The 19,409-nt window shown below is 43.7% G+C and overlaps 1 protein-coding gene across 1 annotated transcript; it reads left to right on the top strand.

The window, feature by feature from the left end:
• Positions 1-9,389: 9,389 nt before the first annotated feature.
• On the top strand, positions 9,390-16,231 carry LOC310779365 (myelin-oligodendrocyte glycoprotein-like). The gene is made up of 3 exons (XM_083639907.1): positions 9,390-9,483; positions 12,338-12,694; positions 14,914-16,231. The coding sequence occupies exons 1-3, from the start codon at positions 9,426-9,428 to the stop codon at positions 15,012-15,014; spliced, it is 516 nt and encodes a 171-aa protein (XP_083496033.1). The 5' UTR covers positions 9,390-9,425; the 3' UTR covers positions 15,015-16,231.
• The last annotated feature ends 3,178 nt before the right edge of the window (positions 16,232-19,409 follow it).

Raw genomic sequence — 19,409 nt, 5'->3', positions numbered from 1 at the left:
AAGTGCACAATGTTATAAAAAGCCATTGTTTATAAAAAGCAGCTTCAAGCTGCCTGTAAAGTGCGAGTGAGATAGGGTCAAAGATCAGTGGCGGGCAGCCTCAGGGTTTAAAGTGCAAGTGAAAAGAGGATCAGAGTTCAGGAGGCGGACAGCCTCAGGATAAGTGCTGTTCCTCCTGCACCTGAGAGACTGAAGTATCTTACCTGAGGGCAGGGGTCTGAAAAAAGAGCTAGCAGGGTGGGAGGGGTCGGCGATCACCTTCTGCATCTTGCGTTTGGTGCGTGTGGTATAAATGGAGGAAACAGTTGGAAGGTCGTGGCCGGTGATTTTAGATGCTATGCGTACCACCCTTTCCAACTTTTTTCCTCTCCAAGGCGGTTGTGTTGCCGTACCACACTGTGACTGAGAAGACGAGGACACTTTCCACAGTGGCTCTGTAGAAGTGAACCATCGCCTCCCCAGTCACACCAAACTTCTTCAGCTGACGCAGAAAGTGAAGCCTCTGGTGGGCTTTGCTCAGAATGTCGCTGGTGTTAACTTCCCACTTCAGGGAGCAGCAAATAGTGGTGCCCAGGAATTTGTAGCTGTCGACCCTGTCAACAGGCTGGTCACTAATGACCAGGGAGGGGGGCACTGTTCCACTTTTCCGGAAGTCAAAAATAATTTCTTTGGTCTTAGCTAAGTTTAAGACAAGGTTGTTCAAAGTGCACCATTCTACTAGGGCTGCCACCTCTGCCCTGTAGGCTGATTCATCACCGTTTCTAATGTAACCGACCACTGTTGTGTCATCCGCGTACTTAAAAAATGAAACAAATTGAGAATGGGAAATAAAATCGTTAGTATAAAGTGCATAGAGGAGGGCTGAAAGAACACAACCCTGGGGGGCCCCGGTGTTGAGAGTCATACTTCGAGAAAGCATGTTGCCTATCTTTACCACTTTCTTCCTGTTTGACAGGAAGTCTAAAATCCAAAGACAGAGAGAGTGATTGATACCTAAAGCCAAAGTTTATCAAATAGTTTGATAGGCACAATCGTGTTGAACGCAGAACTAAAAGCAATAAATACAACTCTGACATATGTGGCAGGAGCCTCCAGGTGCTGTAGGATACTGTGGAGGCACAGAGACACAGCATCCTCAACAGACCTGTTGGCACGATAGGCAAACTGAAAGCTGTCCGTCTCAACATTGGACAGGTGATTACAGACAATACGCTCAAATACTTTCATGACAACAGAAGTCAAGGCAACAGGCCTATAATCATTCAAGCTGACAGCATTAGACTTCTTAGGAACAGGGATAACCACACCAGATTTGAAACAAGCAGGGACTCTGCAGAGTGAAAGGGACCAGTTAAAAATATCAACAAAGACAGAAGACAGCTGGTGAGCATAGTGCTTTAACGTGAAGGCAGAGACCTGGTCTGGGTCTGCTGCCTTCCTGCTGTTTTGTTTAAGGAGCAGGGTTCTAACCTCATGCTCACTAACCACAAAAGGAGGGGGTGAAGGTTGTTCTAGACTAACTACTGCTGCACTGGGATGAACATCCATGGGCATATCAAATCTACAATCAAATTAGTTCAGTCTATCGGGGAGGAGGGGGTCATCATCTGGGGCTCGGCGGCTGCTTTTGTACCTTGTGATGGTCTGCAGCCCCTGCCAAACGCCCCTGGTGTCATTGGCTTTGAGCTTGGTCTGCAGACTGTCTTTATATTTAGCTTTAGCTTTTTTCACGGCACGTTCAAAGTAATATCTGGCTACTTTAAAAGGATCTTTGTTACCGCTCTTAAAGGCTTCATTTTTCTTCAAGCAGAGGATTTTAACCTCTTTACTGAACCATGGTTTGTTATTCCTGAAAACAGTCACAGTCTTAGATGGAATACAAACATTCTCAGAGAAGTTGATGTAAGAGGTAACTGTATCAGTATACTCATCCAGCTCAGCACATGAGTCTCGAAAAACAGACCAATCAGTTAATTCAAGGCAGGCACTTAGGCTAGCAGCAGCCTGAGGGGACCATTGTCTTACAGTCTTATAGCTCCGTTTCCTGGTTTTCAGCTGTTGACGGTACTGGGGAATAAGCAGGATAGTGTTATGGTCCGACTGACCCAGGGGGGCTCGCACCACGGCATGAAAAGCCTGGGGAATGGTGCTGTAGCACTGGTCAAGAGGGCTAACTGGTTACACGCTGCCAGAAGGTCCCGTGTACACGTTTAGAAAATGTTGTAACCGTTGACACCCTTTACCTGCATAGACATACTGTACAGTACATACAGAACATACATTTAATTAACAATTCACACTGAAGCCCCGTTGAATTGAAGTGAATTGAGAGAAGGGAGATACAGAGACAGACATACACACACACACACACACACACACACACACACAGAGTGTGGGGGGGAGACTGAGGGAGAGGTGTGCACCCTCAGTCACATGTTGTGAGAGATGTCTACCCCCAAACCCCAGCCCCAGCCCCCTCCTGCACTAGCCAAACAGGACATCTTTGCAACAAGTACAGCCATGTTGTCATGGTTGCTGATCAGCAGCGATGAGTTTTGACTAACTTTGTCCCCTTTTTGCCTTGTGTGTTGTGGTGTGACTAGGCTGGGTTTCTGGGAGGCCAGGTGTGGTGCATGATCATCAGGCAGAACCGCCCACAATCAGGCAGCTATATATGCTGTGCTGTGACTGCAGTTCTCTGCTCGGTTATTGTCTGTTAGTGTGCGGCCATCTCGCCACTAACTTATAGGTCAGTGTGGTTTTTTGTTGTTTTGGAATTTCCGTTTTTCGATTGTGAGCTGATCTCTCTCTCTCTCTTCCCGTCAGTCTGCATGAATTTGCCTGTTACCATCTGTCTGCTGCCCGCCTGTGCCCCAGGAGACCTGTGCTCTCACCTAAGAGCAACCCCTGTCTGGACACCGCCGTGCGTCCTTACGCACACAGACTGACTTTACCTTTTTGTTTGCCCGTTGGGACACCGCCGTGCGTCCTTAGGCACACACACTGACTTTACCTTTTTGGCTTTGCGCCGTTTTTTTTGGCTTTTGAAAACTATTAAACTATTAACTCATTCATGGCCAAAGACGTCTTTGACGTGTTATCAGGAATAGCCCTCCCAGCCAATGACGTGTTTGACGTGTTTTTGTTTTTATTAGTACAGCGCGTAGTTCAAACACTTCCCCAGCCTGTGACATGTTTTCAGGTCCCTAGCCTGAAAGGCAAGCCGACAACACGCGATCAAACACATACCACAGCTGTTATTTTGAAATGAGCAGGAGCAAAAACAGAAAACAGAGAAACGCGCTTCCTTGTTGCAGAGGAGAAACGCCATTGAAACACCCCTCGGCGCGCTGCACGAGCTGATAGGCTTGCTGCAGGGCAGCGGACATCGAAACCGCGGTAGTCAAACCCGTGACCAACATGATCGATCCTGGTCCCTGGACCCCGTTCCTATGTCCCAGCCCAAAAGAGACGAGACGGAGTCACAACTGTGTGAGGAGGAGAACAGCAGCCTCGCCACAGAAATGGCTTTCACACAGAGCGAAGCAGCACACAGCACGGCCACTTTCCTGTCGAGGGCGAGGAAGACTGGACTGACTCCAATGCGACAGGACCCGGATGATCTCGCGGTAAGGAGTGTGTGTGTGTGTGTGTGTGTGTGTGTGTGTGAGAGAGAGACTACACTGATCTCTGCATTCTATTCTATGATCACACTCACTCACACTGAGTAAACTGTATTTTTGATTGTAAAAAAAGCACTTCATGTATATATATATATATTTTTTTTGTCATTTGTGTCATAACGAATAATATTTACATCTCTGATGTCAATACAGTTCAAAATAAAAGAATTGAGAGCGAGTTCTGCCTGAGATTGTATAATTTACAAAATGCCATTTTCTGCAATTTGTCTTCTCAGAGAGACCTTTTTGGTGAAAACAGGGTGTATATAAATGGCTATAAGTAGAGTACCGAACATGCTAAAAGCTCACTTTTTTTTCCCTGGTGAACCCAGAGACGTACATCTTCATCTTCATCTTGAAAGATGACCAACAATTATGAAAATCTTTGGCCTGTGCTAAATATTGGCAGTCCTAAACTGGCCATGAATGAGTTAAAAGACAACCTCAGTTTTGCATCATAAATAGTGGGGCTCAAAAAATGCACTTTTAAATGTAAAATTGTTCGCTTCCGGAAAGACTCCTTGTGGATTGTTATTTTGATAAAAGTCATTGGCCATGCAAAAATCTCGATCTTTCCAAGATGGCCACCATTTCCTGCCCCAAAAACACTATTTTGGGGGCAACTTTGTTCCATGTAAATTTCAAAATGGCTGCCATTTCAAAGATGGCTGCCATTTCAGCTATTTTTACCATAGGATTTCACTGTCCAGGGCGATTTTGATGATTCTGGTGTCAAATGACAGGTTTACTTTTTAACTATGGAAATTTCAAAATTATACATCAGAAATCATTTGTATATCTCCTTTTGCCATTTACTCTGCATATATTTTGAAAGTAATGTGGAAATATACATAAACAACAGTATTTTAACACAACTTTAGCAAAAGTTTTGTTATTGGTATACTGCTATAGGCTTGGGGGAGTGGGGTTGTTTATGAGATAACCCCCACACACAAAAAAAAGTGCTGGCCCTTTAAATCACCGGTACCTGTCACTGCACTGCCTGCTGTCATTATTATCTCCGCCATGTTTTCGGCAGCGTCTGTCTGTGCGTCTCTCTGTATGTTCCTCCTCTCCTCTAGCTTGGCCTTTGCGTATCTCAAGAACCGTTGGTCGGATCAACTTCAAACTTTGGGAGTGTGCTAAGGAGTATGTGATGGAGTGCAGTGACCTGTTTTCGTGCAATTCGGCATAGTGCCACCTACTGGCAACAATTATTTTTTTTATCTCAAAAACTTATCTCAACAACCGTTGGTCCAATTGACTTCAAATTTGGGGAGTGCGCTTCTTGGACCCGGATGGAGTGCGGTGCCGCATTTCATGTAATTTGGACTTATGTATAGTCATAGTGCCACCTAATGGCAACACAAAAAGCGGTTTCCTGTATCTCGAGAACCATTCATCCGATCGTCTTCAAACTTAGCGGGTGTGTTGCTGGGAACCCCATAAATTTCAGTGGTAAACTTTGTGCAATTCCACCTATAACATCACAGCTTTCACATACCTCCAGGACTGTCCGATCGACTTCTGTATGACTGTCCTTTGCGGATCTCGAGAACTGTTTGGTGGATTGACTTTGAACTTGGGGAGTGCACTTAGGGGGGACCTGACAGAGTGCAGTGTGTGTGTGTGTGTGTGTGGGGGGGGGACTGGACTGCCCATGGGGTTGTGGTTTGGGGGAACGGGCACTGCACTAGTAATACATAAATACAGACTGGTAATTTGGCCCAGTTTTATGAAAAAATATACTGTACACAGCCATACACTCAGTCAGACTCCTCTTCAGAAACCCCAATCCCACTCTTCTACGTGTAACCGTATCCCCTAATAAAAAAAATGAAACAATTATTCTAAAACAAACGCACAATAAAAAAATTGACAAAAACACATAAATACGTGGGTTACAACACATACAATAAACAATAAACCCATCATAAATACATTAACAAAACAAAATAAAAGCAGACAATAACGATTACAATATATGATTTACAATAGCAATATACGATATCTCAGTATGACAACACTCACTAACACATTGCATTCAGGCGATGTCTCGTCACACACATGGTCTATGGGTCAGCTTGGGGGAAAACGCGGTCCTGGCGGAGATCTGCACTCCATCGAGTGCACTTTTCTAGTTTGGTGTATGAGTTTGGTTTGCCAACTTTTTCAAGTCTGTCTAATCTTCTAAGAAGATTCCTAAACTACATTCTGTGTCTGTAAGTAATAATTAACATTTTTGACATTTACCTTTATTCTCAGCTTTGATATAGTATACTTGAAAACCTGAAATATTTCTAGTTTCTTCTTTGACTGTAGAAACGCTAGCTAGTAGCATAACGGTTACAGTACACAAGTGTGTGTGTGTGTGTGTGTGTGTGTGTGTGTGTGTGTGTGTGTGTGTGTGTGTGTGTGTGTGTGTGTGTGTGTGCGCACTCAGGAGATGATCTCACACTACACCCCCACCCCACCCATTGATTTCCTGTCCCCACCTTGACTCTCATTCTTTCAAAGCTATTTACTGTTTTAGCAAAAAATTATGTAATTACTTTGCAGCAAGGTGTCCATTTATAAAAGGGGTATTCATGAGATAAAAAATACTTTAGTTCTTTATTTATAGCTTATATGTATTCAATCGTAACCAAATAATCGCTCCCTGACATAAAATGTCAATTTTCTATCCATTTCTATAAGTTGTGCTAAAATACTGTTGTTTATGCATATTTTCATTACTATAAAAATATATGCAGAGTAAATGGCAAAAGGAGATATACAAATGATTTCTGATGTATAATTTTAAAATTTCCATAGTTAAAAACCTGTCATTTGACACCAGAATCATCAAAATCGCCCTGGACAATGAAATTCTATGGTAAAAATAGCTGAAATGGCAGCCATCTTTAAAATGGCAGTCATTTTGAAATTTTCATGGAACAAATCCGGCTTCTCTGTGGTCATAAATGTATGGTTTGATAGAAAGATCATTCATATTAGACAATTCTACCCAAAGATGCCCCCAAAACAGTGTTTTCAGGCTGGAAATGGTGGCCATCTTGGAGAGAAAAAAAATCGAGATTTTTGCGTGGCTAATGACTTCTATCAAAATAACAGTCCACAAGGAGTATTCGTGCCAATTTTGGCGCTTCTTTCCGGAAGCGAACGAAATGTGCTGTTTTGAGCCCCACTAAAACTTGTGTCCATCTCTGGTTTGGGGTTCTTCTGTTGTGACACACAGATATAGAAAGACAGAGATAACAGACAGACAGTCAGACAGACAGACAGACAGACAGACGGGTGGATTATGAGACAAAGGGCCATGGGCACGATACCACACCGCACCCCGCATTCCGCATTCCACAAAACAAGCCTTGCAACAAGTGCAGGCACGAGGGGCATGTACACGCAGAGGTAATTGCACAATGTCACTTGAATTCACCTCGCCACATCACCTCACCTGAACTCAACTCAGGGTTTACAGATCAGAGTCAAAGCCAATCTTAGAAAAGCACTTATCTGAATATGATTTTGGATTATCTTTAAGCCACAAAATCTACCTTCTCGTAACTGGTTTATGAGTCAGTGGTTCCTATTTGATTTGATCATCTTTATTTTGAACATGTGAAGGTTAAACTTCCTTTAATCATGTGCATCACACTCATGGGCAACCCTTGGGCTAACAGGTGCTCCCGTTCAGGGACCAAACCGTCAACTTCCATGTGGAAGGGGCGGGGTCGGGTATTTCACCCTTCGCTTGCGACAGGAGGTCCTTCCGGCAAGGCAGCGGCCACGGTGGCCCTACCGACAGCGAGATGAGGTCCGCAAACCAGATCTGCTGCGGCCACTGCAGCGCCACCAGGATGAGTCGCATCCTGCTCCCTCACTCTCTCCAGGACAGACTGGATCAGGGGGAGGTGGGGGAACGCGTAAAGGCTCTCTCCCTGGGCCACACGTGCACTAACGCATCGTTGCCTAAGGGAGGGTTGTGTTACAAGCCGAAGAGATCTACGTGGGCGTGGCCGAATCTGGCCCAAATCCGGGGTCGACCCGCGACAGCAAGTCCGCCCCGAAGTTCAGCCGGCCAGGTAAGTGTGCCGCTGACAAGGAGCGCAGGCGGGAGTGCGCCCAGAGGTGTATCTCCGCCGTTACTTGGTTCAAGGTTCTCGACCGTACACCACCCTGCTTGTTCAAGTAGGCGATGTTGTCTGAGCGAATCAAGACGTGGTGCCCACATATTTGATGCCGGAAGTGGCGTAGAGCCAGGCGAACAGCTTCCAGCTCTAGCACGTTTATGTGGCGAAGCTCCTGGGCTTCCCACCGTTTGCCGAGAGGCCAACGCACATCGCGCCCCAGCCCCACAGGGAGGCGTCGGTGCGAATGACACGCCTGAACGGAACGGGTCCCACTCACACGCCTGTGGAGAGCCAGGAGGTCCAATATGGGCAGCATATTATTACATACATTAGACTAGAGCATAAAAAGCAGCACTTAGCTTTCGTGCTCTTCGCGAGCAGGTGTTCGCCACCCAAAGCGAAGGTAGTCCGCGGCCGGAGATGAGTTTGGCCTTTTTCGACGGTGGGTGAGTAAGACGAACTGTGGCTGATAGAGCTAACGTTGAACGTTACAGAAGCTAATGCTAGGTCTCAGAGATAGAAAGTGCGACTGTACAGCCATGGCTGAATGTGCGCAAAGTGAGTAGCCTCAGCTGGTCTGCGCAGGTCTTGTCTCGAAAGGAGGACACGTGGGCTGGTGCGGGTGGCTGCCCCAATCGCCGGCTGAGGTTTGCCAGGACGCCTTGAGGGGCGCCTGGGTGGTTTTAAAGGTATTTTTTTGAGAAAAAAAGAAAGGCATTCAGTTCAGCGCCGCTGGGGCGGGCTTCAGCATATGTGAGAATCCTCGTTCTCACTCGTAAAACCTGGGTTGTAGGACAACACTAACATTTTAGAGGGGTCAATTTTTGAAAAAGATAGACATTTATCCAGAATTTTGCTGCCAGATATGCAGCTTGGCAAGTGTGAGTCTTCGTTCTCACTCGTAAAACCTGGGTTGTAGCACAACCCTAATGTTAACCTGTGCATAATGTCCCGCGATAGCACAGTCCATGTTATGTGTACGGATGGCAGTCTTATGTTCAGATATACGAGTCTTTAGAGCTCTTTTTGTTTGCCCAACATAGACCAAACCAGGCTGTGAAACCAGCAATTGCTCTCACCAAAGTCACAATGACACACACACACACACACACACACACACACACACACACACACACACACACACACACACACACACACACACACGCTCACCCAATTGCCAGCGAGAGAGAGGGAGGGAGATGGAGAGATTCTATTGTTTTCACATTAGGCTATACTGACTTTTATCAGTTTTCTTCCAATTATTTTTCTGCTTTTTATTTCTCTTTCCTCTGTTTCTGTCTGGTTTTATTCCCTCTGTTTTACTTCCTGGTCTTTGAAAAAACGTTGAAAAGACCTGTATCAATAAAGCTGTTATTATTGATTGAATCTATTAATAGAGTCAGTCGTTATGTGAGTGTAATAAAGTGCAGAGTAAACTCTTGTTCTTCCCCATCATCACTTCACTTCTCAGTCTACCTGGAGACTGATGATGCAAGTCAAAGCTGTCATTTGATTGGTGGAGCTGTGTGTAAGATAACGCTGTTCCTTGTGTTTGCTTCAGTTCGCAGCAGTCGGTGTGAAGTCAACACGGTGCTGTTGTGTTGTGAAGATGAAGAGCTCACAGACCCTCCTCTTCCTCTCATGTCTCCTTGGGGGCACAGCAGGCGGTGAGTACATCACACTGCATTTAGTCTCACTCACTTTTCACCTCCAAATCTTAAAACCATTTGAACTGAGCTCTGAGACACTCTTCACTCTTATTACTTATTAAACTGTTGTCTTAATATCAAAACAATAAACTGGGTGTGTTTGACATTTGTTTTTCATCTTGCGTCTCTCTGCCTAAATACTGTTGTTATGAAGCACTTTTTGGTGTTCATCCTCAGTCGATCAGAGCTCTGATGACACTTTTTTTCTGGTGGCGTAAGTGAGGTAAAGCCTTTCACAATAACAGATGAGAACTTGACTTGAGTGTTTCACCCGTAGGCAGAATTTGAGTAATGCTTCCAACAGTGTGCGTGCCAATGAGAGCAGTGTGCGTGCCAACCTGAGAGCAAAATGCGTGCCAACCGGAGAAGCTGTCTCAGTTGTGCTGTGAACAGTCAAGCCACTTATAAACATGAAGTCTGGACCAGTGCCAGAGCAGGATATTTTCCGGTTTTACATTTCTAGACATGAGGGTTTGTTTAGAAACAGCTGGAAATGGTCAATTTTTTCTGCCAATTAGAGTGGGGGAGGTGGGGAGTGGTGCAGAGGAGAGCCTGAAGAACAGAATTGGGCACTATACCCAAAACGTGCACACAGGTCTGCATACACTGCATCCACAACATGAGAGCTCTGTCAAACACTTTTCTCCACTACTCCATAACATACATGTCTCACTGTGAAGTTCCCAATGCATTCCAACGCATTCAGGCGATAACGTGGGGTGGCAATGTGCCAAAAAAGTGAGCGCTTGCCTTTGTTACACCGGCCAAAAGCCGCCAGTCAAAATAGTGGTCGCACCGTCGCACTAACGTTAACCTGTGGATGATTTTACAAGTGGCATTCAAGTCATATCTGACTAGTTTTCAATTTATTTCTCCCCACAAAAGTTAGGCTATTATGTCTCGATATAGGCTGATGCAACACTAGCCCCGTTTGGCACTCTTTCCGCGTAGTACGTGATCGTCGTTGTCTCGCTATGAAAAATATCACATATTAATTTAACGGTTCTTGATTATAGCCTCTACGTAAAATGTATTACCAGACGCCACTCTTCAATTCGGCATATATATGATCCATGGAGATGTTACTGTAAGTTAATAAAATGTCAATTCTGGATGTGAGTCGCCTGAAATCCCGATGTCTTCCTCCGTTAAAACTGCATGTTTTTGAATGGAGTTTGGTGAAAGCTGTTCGTTTGCAGCACTTGAAGAAACCGTGGGTTTGCTCTTTTAATTCATTGATATAAGCGATTGCGCAAACAATTAATTAATAGGCTACGTGAACATTAGCGGGCACATATTAGCCAATAGCCTAATGCAGAAGTAGGCTATCTTGTTGCATTTTCAAACTGGCAGATTGGGGGGGGGGGGGGGGGGGACGATTCAACTTTTACTTGTTTACTCACCTATATTTGGCTCTCCTCTAAATAATCCAGCCACGTAACTACAATCATGAAATGATTCAATAGCACTGGGACATTTACATTAATGGTTTGTAAAGTGCAATTTAACTACCCGCCCACTGTGTTAAACAACAGCCGTTTTGCCAATGATGCGGATCCTGTACTAGGGGCTCAGATGGTAATAATCCGCACTCGCGGGAGTGTGCATAAGGCAGATTATTGTTCCTAAACATGCAGGCCGACCGGCTAGCAGCTGGTCATAATCCGGCTTTCACTGCATGTTTAGAAGGGGCTTCAGTGTGTCAGCGTGTCAGGGCAGGTAAGGGCAGGGTAGGGATGTGTTATATCCACTCTGCACTGTAATATGAAGCTGCCACTCCATTCACTATAATCTCCCTGCAAACTGCAATGACAGAGTATATTGCCAAAAGTGGCTCATTAAGAAGTTATAATAAGAGAGTAGCCTACAGGTGCAGTATTTATTTATGACCTTTTATTTTACAGGTTGTCTCATTGAGATACAATCTCTTTTTCAAGAGAGACCTGGTATATGAAGAGACAGAGACAACAGAAACTAAACAGTACCAGGCCACCTATTGTTGTATGCAATTCATTCTTCTGAACAGAACTGCCTCCTCATGAATAAAACTGCCCTTTGCAGGGTGGTCGGTTTGATATATAGTTGACACATCTCTCCATTGTTCACTGTTCACATGACGCTGGTGTATTTCCTTGTTCCTGTTCAGCAAGTCAGAACAACTTTTACACACTCAGACTGTAAATGAGATTAGATCAAATGACACGCAAATCAGACTGGCCAAACTTGCCACTCTCAGGGGATTTTTTTTAAAATACGTATTAAAGGCAGACTAAGCAGATATTGTCGGTTGCATTGCTTGGCTAGAGACGGAGATGACAGGTGGTGACTGGCAAGAGAGATGGCTGCAAAGCTGGTGAATCAGAGTAATTCAAAGTTATTTTGTGATATATGTGATATATGTGATATATGTGTGATGATGTTAATAATCCCCAGAGGAGCCATTTCATTATATAGTGAGACCATTTTTCCACCTTACAGTATAATGACATATTGTGACCTCTAAAATAATCACAGTCTCATAAAACTTTACATGCACAAACTAGACAGCCAGTGCATTCAGGGGATTTATGGCTTCCCTTGACGATGAGGGGTTTTCTGAGCAATTTCCAGAACAGAAGTGGAATTTTGGAGGCATTTTTTTTAATTTTATATCAATTCTAGAGTGGCCAAAAATGGTCAAGCCTAAAGCGCCTGAAAAGAAAACAAAAATCTAAAAACATCTTTAGTGATCTTAATTTTCCGGGATTACATTTCTTGATGGAATAATTATATTGTTGACTTCTTTGCTCTGTGTTTTTCCATTGTCATTTAGGCCAGCCAGAGCTGACAGCGCACCCAGGAGACAATGTCACTTTGACATGTCAGAGTCCCAACAAAGCCCATGTTATTGTGTTGGAGTGGACCAGACCTGACCTGGAGCCTGAATACGTCTTCTTTTACAGAGACGAGCGTGCAGAAACATCACAACAGAATCCGTCTTTTACCAGCCGGGTTGAGCTGCTGGACAGAGAGATGAAAAACGGTGACCTGTCTTTAATTCTTAAGAATGTGAAGAAACACGACCAAGGAATGTACGAGTGTCGTGTTGCAACAGAGGGCACAAGCCGCAGGAAGAGAGCCACTATTGACACTCAGTACAGCAGCATCATCCTCAAAGTTGAAGAGCCAGGTGAGTTTAGCACAGAATAGCAGCCAGCTATACCAGAGTTTGTCTGGAGTCTGCTCCATGTTAGTGGCACTATGAAGAGGCACTGCATGGAAATATAAGATAGATCACAGTCATGTTAACATCTTTTTAGTTAAAATTGGGTGGGTGGTGGTGTCTGTCTGTCTGTGGCGTCGGTGTGGCTCAGTCACGATTGTGATGCCATCAGTGATGATGTCACCAGTGAGCAATTGTGATGTCATCAGTGATGTCACTTGAGCAATTGTGATGTCATCAGTGATGTCATCAGTGATGTCACTCGAGCAATTGTGATGTCATCAGTGATGTAAATAAATCCTTCTTCTTCTTCTTCTTATAATGGCTTTCTGGCAGACTGGATGCCTTGCCCCTCCTCAATGTTCCTCCCTCCGCCCGCCCGCTCTCCTATTCGCCCTCCGTGTTCCCGGACCCCTCGGCCCTCGTGCCAGCACGCCGACCTCCCTCACTGCTCGACGGCTCGGACTCTGTCTCCTCCGTCGGATCCTCTCTCTAGTTCTTTTCACTCATCGGGTGATCCTCCTCCCTGCCTGAGGCTATATAGGTGGTGGGAGTATAAGTAGGATGAAGACCCAATAAGATGTATGCCAACTGCCGTAAAATAAGAAGTAGGGAGAAGAGGACAAGTGGCGCATCATCTCCAGAGTCTGCACCCTAGGAATCGAGCGTGTGTAGTGTGCGAGATTCCTAGTGTTTATAAAAGGTTTCATAAAAGGTTTCATAAAGCTATAGTTGATAAGTGGGTGTATAAATGGTTTTGTGAAACTGCAGTTGATGAGGAGTGATGTGAGTCCATGTAGAAAACTGCCTAAAGCCTAATTCATGCTTCATGGCTTTTGATGAGTGTCTCTCCACAGAAATAAAAGAGCTTGTAATTTAAGTTTCGGCAAAAGGTTTCAGTTATAATACATACTATTTCTTATATATATAGTACATAGTATGTATTATATCTATATATGTATATATTTATAATCTGCTGCTCCTGTAGTGAATGCTGCCACACTCCTCGCACTTTAATGCCGCCAGCTGTGAGCAAAACAAAATGGACTTTGAGTGGCTCCGTGTTGAGCGAAACATGCACTTTAAACTGTTTTCTCTGCTCTTACACCAGGTATTATGTTGTTTTTATGATGTTTCTAATTTATGTTTTTATATTGTTTTTCTTTCTTAGTATTCAGTTGTTTTTATGGTATCTTATGATTTATGATATCCTAGTTAATCTAGTTGATTTATCCACCAGGACCTTGAGTTCATATTTCGTTCCCTCTCATGTTTCATGTTTTGGAATGACAATAAATATCCTTGAACCTTGAACCTTGTCTCGATGGTAACCTTGACCCGGCCCCTCCCAGCCACAGCGTCTCTCCCCTCGGCTTCACTCAGAGGAGGAGCCTGGTGTCCCCTGGCTTTCCTGCTAAATCACTGTGAAAACATCTTGCCGAGTCCTAAATACAAAATATAACAATGGGCACTCTTGACTATGTCCCCGCATTGGTTTTGACAGACAACGGCTCGCTCCTCTTTTCAGAGAAAAGAGAAAAGACCTCCAGACCTCCACTCCACCCACACCAGCCCTGACTCCGCCCACACCTAGCCCTGTTTATGCGGGTGGTAATTTGTGTTCAGCAGGATAATCTTCACAAACAAGGACCACTTTTATGACTTTTGAAACGTTTTATGAAAATCATGTACAAAAAAGAATGCATTTCCGCTTCAAAAGGCATGAAAGTCATCCACGTTTGTGAAGATTATTCTGCTGAACACAAATTACCACTCCCACACACTTTTGTTAACCAAATACCTTATTTCATGCATTTAACCGAAATCCCCATTCTAAAACACCATTCACTTTCCCTCCTATGAACCGAAGTGCTAATTCCGGGCTCATTCCTGCAGTATACTCTATTTGGTGACTTAACGGGGGTAGGCTAGCCATTCCCTTGAATAGCAGTCATTGTGCTAAGCTAACTCGGAGGAGGGGCCTGTCACTACTTCCTACTGCACGCACAGAGAAGAGAAGGGCAACTATATTCTCATCTTACTATCGGGAATATGGCAAATAGGACAATCTCCCAAAATCTTGGTGTTCCTTCAAGATGTTTCCGACCACGTACACTCCTTTAATGAGGAGATGGAGTCTTTGACTAAGTCATTACTTAGCTGACACATCTGTTTTCTTCTCTCAGGTGCCAGGAATGGACATGCTGCAGTGGGAGCAGACTCTGCAGTGGTAGTTTTTATTGGTGTGATTGTTGGTGTCTTTGTAAGTGAAACACAGCTCATCTGACAGTCCCAGCCATCATACTCCTCCAAGACCAATCACATGGACCCATAATACAATACTTTGTTTTCTCTGAGTTTGGAGACCTTCTTCACAAAATATTCATTAAAATAATTAGAAGCCCTAATGATGATGGCAACCCTAATCAAGTGGTTTAGTCAAGTAGACACCGTCCGATTCAACGAAAGACGTGCGGGCGGTCTTCTTACCCATAATTTCATTCAGCACACACCCCATAATTGTTTGCTGTTATTGCCACTGTCAATGATCTTCTGCTGATAGTAAGCTCTCTTATTAACTTTGTTCATTTTAGTTAGACCTGGAATTGTCTGCCAGTAAACATTTCCTCCATCCATGGGAGGTATAGGTTTTAAACGGAAACTAAGATCCCATCTGCCCTCACTAACAGTGATCTGCCCTTTTTATTTATTCCTTTCTTAAACCTTTTATTTTCCTTTTCTAATGTCACCTGAATAGGCGGGGTTTTTAAATCCCTAGGTAGGTTCCTCTTTTTAGTATATGAGCTGGTCTCTATCTTATTATTTATTGATTGACGCATTTTTACTAGGTATCTAATTAACTTAAAGTTTTAGAATTTTGATTTGAGTGGTAAATGATATCATCTGTTTGTATATGTTTTTGTCCTGCGCACACACGCGCTCATACCTGCATACAGATTCACTACTCTTGTCCCACACACAAGGACCACAATGGAAACAAGCCCTCGGGCTTTATTGTGTTCTATTCCTTTTGAGCAATATGTTACTGTTGAGTTTGTCCTGTACTTACCTGCTATTATTGTTTCAATAAAGTTATCAATCAATCAATCAATCAAACACGGTACACCAGCAAACACACTTTGAAACTTGGCACACAACTTTACTTCCCATTGTTTTTCTTTTAATAGTATGTCTTAGAACAGTGTCTTTTTAGATCAGCTGATCTAATGTAGCTGGCCAGCTACATAACTAGCTGAGCAAACTATTGTTGTTTCTTTCCTATTTTTGTACTGCTTTTTACTCTGTGATTCTCCTGTATTGCACTGCATTTTACTATTTTTTATTTTTTTTACTATGTTGTACTACTGAACTTTACTGTCTACAGTTTACAATTGCTGTAATGTATTGTGTATTGTGTTTGGACCCCAGGAGGACTAGCGGTCGTTTCGGCGGCAGCTAATGGGGATCCTTTTAAATGAACAAATAAACAAATAAAACGTTGTAGACTGGTGTGATAGCTCTCTTCTAGACTTAAATGTATCCAAAACCAAAGAAATGGTAATCTCACGAAAGCACAGACATCGCTCCAACAACCATCCACAAAGCTGATGTGGAAATTGTCCAGAACTATAAATATCTGGGAACTGTGTTTGATGACAAACTGAGATTCAGTGACAATACAGATGTTGTTGTAAAAAAGGCTCATCAGCGTCTGTACTGTCTTTGTAAACTAAACTCCTTCGAACTTCGCAGAGAATTCTGGACACATTTTATTCTTCCTTTATTGAAAGTATTTTAACATTTTCATGAGGCACGAGGCGCAGAATGTTCTAGGCGAAATCCCACATTTATCACGCTTCTCTGGGGTAATGCAGGCTTTAAACCTGGGAAAAATGATTTAGGATTCAAACAGTGGTGATTAAAAGGCATCAGTCGAATGATGGACCTTTATAATGATGATATTTTTATGTCTTTTGATGAGCTCAAAGCCAAATTCGATATTCCAAAGTCCCACTTCTTTAAATATTTACAGTTGCGCAGTATTATTAGCTCCAAACAAAACTGCTCATTAAATTTCCCCCCTTTAACAGTACTAGAACAGATCACGACCCAACACCAACATAGTCGAGGCCTGATCTCTCTAACACATTTACATCTTCTTCTAAAGAGCCATGTGACTCAAAAAGAATGTCATGGGGTGAAGATCTACTTGAGGACATTCTGGAGTGTGAATGGAGCCTGATTTGTAGCAAGGCCCAGAGCCTCTCAATAAATTCTAGACTTAAACTGGTCCAATATAACTGGATAATGAGGATGTACATTACTCCAGTTAAGATACATACATTTAATCCAGACACCCCTGACATTTGTGTCAAATACCAAACTCATAAATGAACCCTTTTCCATTGTATTTGCTAGGGCTGGGACGGATCATCATACGGATCAGCCCCCACCGTTCGGAACGCGGTTCGGAACGTCCGTGGTCAGACAGAACCACTACGGTATGTCGGCATTGTGGCATGAGAAAGCCATAAATAAATAAATCGATTTTGAATCGTAATTCGAGTTAATTAGTTAAGACGATGTTAAAAAAATGAAAAATGAAAAATAGCCTATTCATTTCTTTAATAGGGTAGGGATGTGTGAGATTTTCTTTCAATAGCCTATACCAGAATTGTCCACTCCGGTTAACCTTATTGTTGCATGGTGCAATTGTGCAGGGAGAGAAGTTACTGTATACTATCAATGGTTACTATACTGGCCGGTGTTGTGTCAGAAAGTGATTTTCTGCCAGAAACTGATTTCGATCCGCGGGACCACCACACACAGCACAGCACAGCGCTGCCTCGGTGCCTGGGCAGTGACAAACCATGACAAACAAATTCTCATTGTTAAATCAAGGTGTGTTTTTTTCTGCAGTGTAGGTTAGTTGAAAATCAACGTGGCATTCTGAGGAGGGAATAGAGGGTATGCACACCCACTGGAACACGCCCCCTCAATCGGGAACGAGTGTCAAAATGAGTGTCAAGTTCCTCCCTGAGCAGCAGGTGTCAGTTATCTAGGCTGATTACTGCATTCAAGCTCAGTCTTGCTGTGACTCAGTGAGCGTGACCCCACAGTGACTTCTGCCTCTGTGACATCACATGCATACCCTCTATTGTGTGTCCGCGCACGAGCCGTGCGTAATGGCCCTATTCAAGCGAGGATTTCCTGCACTGCGCCGGAGAATGCTGTCTGCGCTCAGGCGTACGTCTGCGTTTGTGCTAAGACCAGCTATTTCCTGGCATTAAAATTGAGCGCACCCAAGGCGATTTTTTCTAACACATTGCGCTGAACCGCCTATTTTGGAACGGGCAACTCCCAAACCTCTCTTTGCGCTCGCCACATACCGACGGTATCTTCCCCACAGCGCTAAATGACACTTGCGCGAGACACATGACAGGCTAGAGGCCCACCGACACGCCTGGGCCACGCCTACACCTGTGTCATCACAGCGCAACACTGGACGGTGCGCTGGGAAGATAGCAATAAGAAGCCCATACTAAGAGCATGCTTAGACTAGCAAATAGTATCTCCTCGGACCCCTTACATGTTTTAAATGGAGAATATCAACTGTTGCCATCCATGAGGCGGTTCAGGGTCCCTAAATTTAAGAAAAACAGACTAAGGAACTCTTTTGTACATCAGTCTGTCCTGCTTTTAAACCAACATCGATAATTCAGAGGATATGTTTTGTTGCTTTTTGCTCTTTCTGCTCTAGTGTCCTGTCCTGTCCATCGTTCTGTCTTGCTATGTACTGCAATGTTTTGTCTGTAACCAGTTTTGTCCTGTCTGTATTGTGAACGGTGATGCCATGGAGGCAAAACAAATTTCAGTGTGAGCTGACAATAAAGTTGTATCGTATCGTATCGTATAAGAGGCATCACAAACGATAGCGCCGTACAAAGATAGGGCCCTAAGAATGCACTTTTGACCTTTTGATTTTAAACTTTTGACCAAGTCTGATACGCACTTTAAATTGACTGAATTTATTTGACTTGACTCCTGTATTCCTCTGTGGTGTTGGATACATTTGTAATCAGCTATACAGGGATCCTTGCTTTAGTGTCATGTATTGTCCTTTGTTCCTTGTTCTGTTTTTGGATGTGTACAAAGTACAGCTTGTTTGCAGTATTCATGCCTTAAATTGCCCCTTGCGGGACTAATTATTGAATTGCTACAGGCGCGTGCGCAAGCCGCAGGTGCGCACCAGGGAGGGATTTTTTTTAATATATATATTTTCATTATACTATTATTTCGCAATAGCGGTGTGCTCCTTAGGAGAGAGCCACTTGGTCTTCAAACTTCACAATCATGGCAATAACTCGACAGCTACAGTATATACACCTTCACCACATGTGTGTTACACTTAAGGTTTTGATTCATATACTGTAGTCTATTTTTATGTTTTATTTTGTCCAATATTAAAATATTCTAGAAGTGCAATTTGATTTGGTTGCTTTTTCTTGTCAAAAGTTATAAAGCCCCAAGGCATGCTGGGAAATATGCACATTTGTGTTTGTGTGTCTGCGTGTGTCCCCGTGACTCCGCGTATGTGCGATTATGCTAATGGATGCTCATCTCACGCTCCACCCTCTCAACCCCCACCTTCGCACTAAAACCAAAATGGCAACATCCAGCT

The sequence above is a fragment of the Poromitra crassiceps genome (genome assembly GCF_964638095.1).
Source record: "Poromitra crassiceps genome assembly, chromosome: 7".
Lineage (NCBI taxonomy): Eukaryota > Metazoa > Chordata > Actinopteri > Beryciformes > Melamphaidae > Poromitra > Poromitra crassiceps.
This window is presented reverse-complemented; position numbering and strand designations above follow the sequence as displayed.

Bases quoted from the DNA above. Each gene is read 5' to 3' on its own strand.
- LOC310779365 (XM_083639907.1), top strand. From the start codon at position 9,426: ATGAAGAGCTCACAGACCCTCCTCTTCCTCTCATGTCTCCTTGGGGGC. The intron at 9,484-12,337 runs GTGAGTACATCA...ATTGTCATTTAG, and splicing joins CCTTGGGGGCACAGCAGGCG to GCCAGCCAGAGCTGACAGCG. The intron at 12,695-14,913 runs GTGAGTTTAGCA...TTCTTCTCTCAG, and splicing joins CCTCAAAGTTGAAGAGCCAG to GTGCCAGGAATGGACATGCT.